Below are 9,280 nucleotides of genomic sequence, written 5' to 3' on the forward strand. Positions count from 1 at the left end.
TCAAACTGTTTGATCCTTACGCTCTGATGCAGTGCCCGTACGCGCGGAGTAACGTATGCACGCGCACGCCGGGTACAAATTAAAACGGTCGGAAAAATCCTGCACATGCACAATTTCACAGTTTAAAAAGTCAACGCGTGAAAGAATTTAAAGGAAGATTTGGGTTCAACTTAGCTGTCGTCGTTTTCGTTCTGCAGCTGTCAACAGAGTTCGCATTAGGAAAGTTAAAGGTTTGGGTTGTTTTTACGCAGCCACAATATTGCGCATCAGATCTTTCAATCAAGCGGGCCAATTTTCTCTCCCCCCCCCCTCCCCCCCTCCTCCTCCTCCTCCTCCTCCTCCTCTCTCCGCCACCGTTAAATGGTCTATGACGGACGAACACAGAAATCAGCGGAAAGCAGCACTGCTGATGTCCCATTGTTGACAAATCCATGAAACAACTCCAGTTTGCATGGTTTAACAGAGAGAGGAGAGGAGGGAGGAGGAGGGAGGAGAGGAGACGAGAAGGGGGCGTCTGTCGTCACCAAACCACGTGTCCAGCGCCGATAGTATATCTTATACTGGGAAAAGTAATCTATCAGACAGTTCTGTTAAAAGCTCCGGCCTTTAAAAGCAGCATGTGTCATCTCGACTCGGTTCTCCAAATACCGCTCGCGTAGGAAATATACGCACCGAGAGGAGACGTCAAAGAGCGCAAAGAAAGTCGCGCTATCTCCAAACAAGTTCGAGGCGAGACGCACCGCTCCCAGGGCCTGCTCGCTCACCGAGTGGGGAAATATTTGTAGAAGTTGACTTTTTTTTTTTTTTTTGCGTTGGCTGGACCGCCTGGCTGCACGGTTCAATCGCATTTAGATTTTTGGGAGACAGCCGACCTCTCGACAAGAACGAGCAGACGTCCGAGCAGACCCGCCGTGTGCGCGCACACTGACCGCGCTGTGGTCGCAGACACACGGCATACCCGGCTTCTCGGCTGTTTTGGCACCGGTAGACTTTTTATTGAAAAAGTGTAAGTAAGCCGTGAGATGACCCTGTCTGGAGGCAGCGAACGAGCCAGCGACATGTCCGGCCAAACTGTGCTCACAGCGGAGGACGTGGATATCGACGTGGTGGGTGAGGGAGACGAGGAGGGCATGGAGCGGGTGGACAGCGACTGCGATAGCCCGGGGGGAGGCATCCTGCGCGACTTCCGAGGAGAAACGGGCGACGATGAGGCGGAAGACGAGATCGAGGTGGAGAAGGAGGAGATGAGGTCCGGTGGAGGGAGCCCGTGCTGTGAGAGCTCCGGGGAGGGAGAGACGGGCACCGGGAAGGGAGAGGGTAACGACCAGAGCGCAGCGTCGGGAGGTTCCATCCAGAAGCCCAAAAACAGCCTGGTAAAGCCGCCTTACTCCTACATCGCCCTCATCACCATGTCCATCCTCCAGAGCCCGCAGAAAAAACTCACCCTCAGCGGGATCTGTGAGTTCATCAGCAGCCGTTTCCCGTATTACCGGGAGAAGTTCCCGGCGTGGCAAAACTCCATCCGCCACAACTTGTCTCTCAATGACTGCTTCGTAAAAATCCCCCGGGAACCTGGCAACCCCGGCAAGGGAAACTACTGGACCCTGGACCCTGCTTCAGAGGACATGTTCGACAACGGCAGCTTCCTCAGGAGGAGGAAAAGGTTCAAGAGGGTTCAGCCAGACCTGCTGAGGGACCAGACTGCGCTCATGATGCAAAGTTTCGGGGCGTACAGCCTTGGAGGCCCCTACGGGAGACACTACGGGATTCACCCGGCTGCGTATTCCCATCCGGCGGCTCTGCAGTACCCGTACATCCCCCCTGTGGGTCCCATGCTGCCCCCGGGCGTCCCTCTCCTGTCCTCGGTGGAGCTGAACAGAAAGGCGTTCAACTCTCAGCTCAGCCCGAGCCTCCAACTTCAGCTCAACAGTCTAAGCACAGCGTCCATGATCAAATCGGAGCCCTCAAACAGACCGTCTTTCAGTATAGAGAACATCATCGGGGTGTCCAGCGCCTCCTCGCCTTCACCGGGCGCCGCCCAGGCTTTCCTGCGGCCTCCTGTGACCGTCCAGTCGGCCCTGCTGAGCGCGCAGTCCCTCTCTCTGTCCCGGACCTCAGCCGCTATCGCTCCCATCCTCAGCGTACCTTCAAATATTCTTTCTGGACACGTTTTACCTTCAGCGACGGTGGTGTCCAAATGGCCTTCACAGTGACTTAAACCGAGAGAAAATGAACTCTTATTTTTCTATAGAGACATTATAACTGGGAAGTGTGAAGAGCACAAATCAATAGGCAGCACTGGACTGTAAAGCCATGTAAAGACTGTTGAAACACAGAGAACAAAAGAAAAAGAAGATATTTCTGTACAGGTAACCTTTGTAAATATTTGTAAAAAGAGAATGATTTAACCTGTTTGACTTTTACCTGCCTTTTTTTTTTTTTTCCCTTCTTTTGTTCCTGTTTGAGATCTGTGATAATTATTTGACATTTTCTTTTTGTATCGGAAGCTCAACTGGATACAAACATGTTTGGCTTCATTTTCATACAAGACACGAAAAACTCTGAATAATAGACTGTTTATAATTAAAAAAAAAACAACTAAGAAATATATGTAATTCTATGTAGCTATATTGTGTTGTAAACTGAATTTATTTGTAAATAAATCCAAGAAAGAATTCCAATCAGTTTTCATTATTGACATTTTTTAGATGGTTTGATACCAGATTTAATACGAATCATATTTGTTGTTAATTCATCACGATATACAGGTGATAGGCTATAGAAAAAAATTAAAGAAGAGAACATTTTATTTGGACGACTAAATATCAGCATATACAATTTGATTTAGCCTATTACATAAAATCAAAGTTATTTGATATAATATTTATGTCTAGGCTTAATATAGCCTATAGAATAGAATCCATTTTTTTTTACAATGTTAAAAACCTTCCTACATTTGAATGAAAATTACTCCCTACTGTCATTTTTGTTTTTAATCATTTCAGTTGTTTTATAATTATTTTATCGGAGGAGTAACACCAGGAAATTAAATTATAGTTTTACGGCAACAGTTAATCATATAACCCTTTTTAATCGTTAGATTCTTTTTTATTTTACCTGTAGCCTTTTGCAACTTCATACAAACGCGTCGATTACCTTTTAAATTACTAAATAATAATTGTTTCCGAAGGTAGCCTATGAAAAAAAAAAGTGATTTAAATGTGTAATTTCAATTGAAAAGAAAATAAATGGGTTGGAAAGGAGCGTGTTAGTGAAAATACGAAATATTTATAAAAACAAAACAAAAACAATTCAGCCATGACTCTCACTGCCTTCATATTTAACAAATTATAAGACAAATAGGTGGGAAATAGAAGAGCATATACAAAGGAGTAGGTTCATTGATAAAACGGTGCAAACGGTGGTGTTTCTGAACCTGCTCCCTGGCTGGAGGTCACAATTTAGATACCTTTTAATTTACCATTACATCACTGCAGTATCGTTTTACAGGATATTCCGCGGCTTGGCTACTATAAAGGTAACAGTTTCGCAGTTGTGTCTGGCTAATCACTTTTACACAAACAGCAAATGGTGTGTGTGTGTGTGTGTGTGTGTGTGTGTGTGTGTGTGTGTGTGTGTGTGTGTGTGTGTGTGTGTGTGTGTGTGTGTGTGTGTGTGTGAGAGAGAGGGGTTTTAGCCGCTATATTTATCTGATCCCCATGGGAAAGAGAAAGGAGCCTCTCGCTCTGCTTCAATTCACTTTCAGACACCGAAGAAGGTGCTGATGATGCAAAAGGCTTCTCTAGTGTCACCATGGCATGTCCACTGACTAAATTCATTATTATCATCGAGCTATTATTATCAGCCTATTGATATTATCATTCAGATTGTAGCCACAGTAATGTATATTGTAGTATTATTATTTCATTATAGAATTTGTTTTATTGCCACAATGATATTGTTTTCACAGCAGCGCACTAATTTATAATAATGTAATTTAGAATAAAATAGAAATGGACATTTTGAAACTGCAGGTTCCACGGATTCTTTATGATTTCTGCCGTGATGCTGTTGTGAATGTTAAAAATGATGAACTATTGATACACTCACTCTAAGAAACAGCGTAAAGTGGCTGTGAAAGAGACATTCGGGTACCTGCTGAGGTCAGTTTCAGTCAGCAATTTCGGTTAAAGGTGGATGTTTTCAAATACAGCTTTATGAGTGTCCCTTTAGGGTATAGCATTTCGAAAGAAAGCATTAAATCATTGAAACACCAAAAAGTCAAACGTGCGCTTGCTCAAACGCGTTATTTTCATCTCTGATTTACAGTTCCGTGCAGGAAGGCGTCAACAAATTCAGGTTGAGCCTCCGCAAAGCGACATTAAGCCGAGCTCACATGCAAGTTTTACAGCTAGTGTCCACAGTGTAAGTGCACATGCAGTCTCCGTGTGATGTCTCAGTGTGTGATGTTGCACTCACCGGTGATGCTGCCGGCTGTCAACACCTCGGAGGACAGTTGTGCCGCTAGGGGGCGTTAACTCACACCTCTGCTTCTTCATTAGGGAGATTACAAATAAAAGAAAGATCTAGAAAATCTGAAATGACGGAGGATTTCCAAACATCCTATTTATTTATTTTTTCCCCCCACAGTTTTGGTTGAATAAATCTTTAGAGTTTCATCAATATAACAATATACAATATGGAGAATTTATTTAGGCAGAAGGGTGGAATTAAAATAAATTAATATCTGATGTAATCTACTTTAAAAAAAAAAAAAAACAGCTCACTGTATGATGTACAACATATTTCACCCATATAGCCTACTACAGTAAGTAGCCTATACTCACAGCCTTAAAGCATACATGGGTAGGCTGTATGCACAGTTTGAGCCTGATATCTTTCCGTGGGTGAAATTGAAATTGCTGATATTAATCGGTTTCACTTTAAGGTTTCAGCTAAAGGGTCAAATTGATGTCTAAATCTCGGCTAGCAGATTCCTTCTGATTGACAAAAACCCTCAAGTCCTAAACTGAAAGCAGCGCTAAAAAAAAATAAAAAAAAAATACTGTAAGATTGATTCCAAATAATATTTTACATACATTCTTAATTGGGGGACACGGAGGTAATAATATTACTATAGCAGTTCGTTTAAATCCATTAAGGCAGTTTACAGTATCGTATCCTTTTAATTATTCGTTGTTGAATCAAAAACAAGCGCAGTTTGTTTGTGTGTGTGTGTGTGTGTGTGTGTGTGTGTGTGTGTGTGTGTGTGTGTTTTCGTGTCATTACGAAGCTAATAATAGGCAACAATTTGCTGAATGGTGGAAGACCGTCATTTCAAGAACAAACACAGACCCACTCGATAACGACCCATGCAGCTGCACGTGCTTGTGCACAGATGGAGAAAAGCCCGGGTTGTGGTTCCCACAGCTCCACCAGACAACCTATATTAGTCTGACCATAAAGTTCACACCGTGTGTTTGATTCCGGACTTGTTACCACCAAGTGAACTCATCAGCAGGCAGAGCCCGAACTGAAATTTGCCAACAATGAATTAACAGTGATGTAAAATAGTTGTTGTTGTTCTTCAGGATGTAGGTGTAGATTATCTAGACTTTCTAGGAGTGCTTGAGCTACAGTTTATCAATAGTTTTAACCACCTCCTAATACACAATGATGGAAAAAGCACTGTTTTTTTTTTTTTTTCTTACTGAAGTAAAGAGTAGCTACCAAAATGTAAAAATACTCTATTACAAGTAAAAGTCCTACATAAAAATATTCTTCGAATATTGGTATTTGCAGCAAAATAAATTTAAAGTCATTCAAGTAAAAGTCCCTGGTTTGGTCCCTTTGACTGATATAATATTATGTATGACATACTGAAGCATCGGTGTGCCAGCAGCATGTTACTGTTGGAGCAGCTGCAGGTGGAGCTAGTTTGAACTACTTTATATGCAGTTTTAAGGACAGCAGATAAATGGGAGGAGTCCTCATATGGTTACTGGGAGGGGAAAGAAGAAAACAAGTGAGATACACAAATCTGTTTTCAGTTTTTGGACTTTTTTTTTTCTCAAGACTTTTGATTTTTGCTGAGATTTATTGAAATTAAGTAATGAGAAAAATTTAGAGGGGAAAAAAAAAAAAAATCACTGTTTGGAGCAGCTGTTAACAACTAATAGACATCCGAAATGTGACTCAGTGCATTTTGAAGGATGTCCGAAGGAAAACTGGTTGAAAATCACTGCTTTAATCTTTAATAAAGTGCTGTATTTTAGCAGCTTGCTGTCCATTGTGTCAAATCTGCATCTTTAGAGAGACTAAAGCTGTCAAATAAATGTAGTGGAGTAAGTGGAGTAATAGTACAACTTCAAGGTATTTGTAAAGTGCAGTACTTGAGTCAATAAATTCTGTTACTTTCCACTACTATCGATTAATTATTAAACAGCATGTCTGAAAGGAAAGTGATTAAAATTAGATTAAGAAGGGATTTTATTAGACAAATGTAATCCATATGCTTGGGGTTATTATGGTTTTAGCAGCCCCAGAAACAAATGCATTGAATGATGAGGAGGTAAAACTTTGTTTTAAATTATACAGGTTTACTTGTGCTCATAGTAGACAGACTCAGCTTTGCTCGAGTTTGAGTAGAGCTGAACCAGATGAAAAATAGAGGCACAATTCTACTCTCTCACATAAACAACTCGACTGAATTAAAGCAATCCATCACGGCTCATAACGACGGAAACATCTAGATTTTTTTGTCCAAATTTAATTATGTGTCCATTTTACAACATATTGAAATCAAAGAAAATTAGCAGTTTATAACAGTGTTTATGCGCAGCTGATTAGTGTATACCATAAATTAGAGCTGCCTGGACAGTGAAGCAGACACTTCTGTGTGATCTGGCTTTTTACAAACTTTTAGTATAAAGATTGTGAATTAGACTCGTGCACAAACTATGAACTATCCAATAACAATTATAGCTGGTAGGGGACGAAATCAACACAAATAATGCTGCGTGAAAAACCTCCCAGTTTGTCCAAACACTAAACTATAGGCACTTCAGTGTGTTTACTGACTCAACCACCTGCAGTGAGGCTCGTCAGAGAGTTTCATCAATATTTAGTTCACCAAAAAACATTCTCACCACGAGCACTCAAGTGGCTGTTGTCATGTAACGGTTGCCTCAAATTTTCATTTTCAACCAACTTTTAAGTTTTTGTCAAATGCTGCTTCCACGGTCAAGAATGACCTTTAAATGTCATTTAAATGTAGTTTTTATCTACCATGTCCGGGTTTATAGAACCGCCGTTTTGCGTTTTGATCCGTCAGAGTCAAACGTCTGTATACTGCACAATTGACGGGGTACGGTATGAAGATGGGTGTGCTGTACGTAGCCGAGGAGTGCCTGTTCACTTGACCAAGGCAGGATTTTAAACATCTGGGTAATGAATATTTTTCATGGGAAACAGTTTCAGTGTAAACTGTGATCTTTGGATCAAAGAGGGCAGGTTGAGTGTCACAGGAAGAGACTGGATCAGAACCGCATTCTGCTTAGGAAAACAGTGTGGCCCTTCAAAGCCTACAACGGAGCTGTGTGCATATGAATACCGTTGGATTTTCCAGACAGTTAATTTATAATATGATTAAAAATACATCTACATAAAGAACACTATTCCTAAACTCAATAATTTGCAGACATTATAGAAAAATATACTTTTTTTTTTTTTTTTTTTTTAACAAATTCTGATCTCCAGGTCTGATCTGTTCTTATGTTAGTTGTCGAACACGTGACAGACGAGAAGAAAAGATCAAGTTTGAAAACTTGCCTGCAGGTATGATAGACTACAATGACATTGGCAAGCAAGGCCCAGGCCTCCATCATAACTAGGTCATCCTCCACCACAAGCTATAGCCTTCTCCTGGGCGGAGATTACAGACAGTAAATGTAGGTACAGCAGTTACTGAATATTTAAAAAGGCATAGAGATGAAGCAATAAATGACAAAGTAAAGCTGGCGTGGCCGGGCATTAATAACTAATGGGCAGCAGTGAGTTATAGGCTGCTGCTGTTGTAATGAAAGTGTCATTGCAAATCAGCAGTTGTCCGAGGTTATTATTATTTATGCATAATTGATGCCAGAACCACAAGGAACATGTCTCGCCCAACAAATCCCAACACCTTGGGAACAAAGATGATGGTGTCAACAGAAGAAAAGGTCACAGAGGAGAAAATGCCCTCGAGCTGAGATTTACACTGTGACGGGAAGACAAGGGCATTCTGTTCTAACTGCATCCACATCTGTGTACAGAAGGTTACAACGAACTAGTTACGCATTCGACTGCAGCCTACATGTGGGCGATGTTGTTATGTCGTGTTGATGTAAGTCAAAAGTGTCAAAATACTGTTGATATAACTTAGAATCAAGCATCTCCTATACGACAGCAAACATGTCTGATGTCACATTGCTGCTTGCTTCTTTAATGGCCAGAGTTATTTATTCCATATATGTACCAGTTTTATGTGTTAATCAATTGTTCTGGATTTGTTCCACTACACACTTACACATAATGTAAAAAAAAAAAAATACAGGCTAGTGTTCTTCTAATTTTACTATGTCGGATACAATTTGGGGGATTTCAAAGATATCTCATGGTTAAATTTACACCTACAACTGTTTTTACAGATGTGAGAAATATATATTTCTAAATGTAGAAATGTTATATTGTAGTATTCAGTTATTATACCTTTTTAGGACCAAGTTTAAAAAGACTGATCCAGACATGATAACTAAGGAAGTAATAAACAAGACAGCTTTACCAGCAACAATAATAGGAGATAATTCTCTTAACACTGATCCATTTATCCTTTTTGTTCCACAGCCTGTATTGTATCATCAGACTATTTTGTCATATTATTAAGCATTCTTGGCAGTGTTCATTTATTACCAGACTAAAAACACAGCTGCAACTCCTGACCTCTAAATTTAACATAAGCCGCCAGAATATGGGATAATACTGAAGAAATAGACCTTTATTAATGCATAATATCCATCAATTTAACATAAATATCATCTCAATCTGTGACGCATTCCCAGTGCCCGGGAAATTAGGGGTAACTGATTGTACCATTTGATAACTGTTATAAATAAAAACAAAAACTGGTGGTGGTGAGTTACCAACACCTTTGACGTAAGACTAAAAGTACTCCCGAGTCGACCTGCAAAGGAACCGTTAAAAGTCGCTTGTTAAGGTTGCGATCGTTGATTACCGATTGAGT

At 40.8% G+C, this 9,280-nt stretch overlaps 1 protein-coding gene across 1 annotated transcript; it reads left to right on the forward strand.

The window, feature by feature from the left end:
- Nucleotides 1-595: 595 nt before the first annotated feature.
- Nucleotides 596-2,693, forward strand: foxd3 (forkhead box D3). Its single transcript, XM_069704858.1, has one exon. The coding sequence runs from the start codon at nucleotides 1,023-1,025 to the stop codon at nucleotides 2,211-2,213; it is 1,191 nt and encodes a 396-aa protein (XP_069560959.1). The 5' UTR covers nucleotides 596-1,022; the 3' UTR covers nucleotides 2,214-2,693.
- The last annotated feature ends 6,587 nt before the right edge of the window (nucleotides 2,694-9,280 follow it).

This window comes from Brachyistius frenatus, unplaced genomic scaffold (assembly GCF_029030835.1).
Source record: "Brachyistius frenatus isolate BFR_SWC_R1_liver_20210118 unplaced genomic scaffold, ASM2903083v1 Contig_52, whole genome shotgun sequence".
Classification (NCBI taxonomy): domain Eukaryota; kingdom Metazoa; phylum Chordata; class Actinopteri; family Embiotocidae; genus Brachyistius; species Brachyistius frenatus.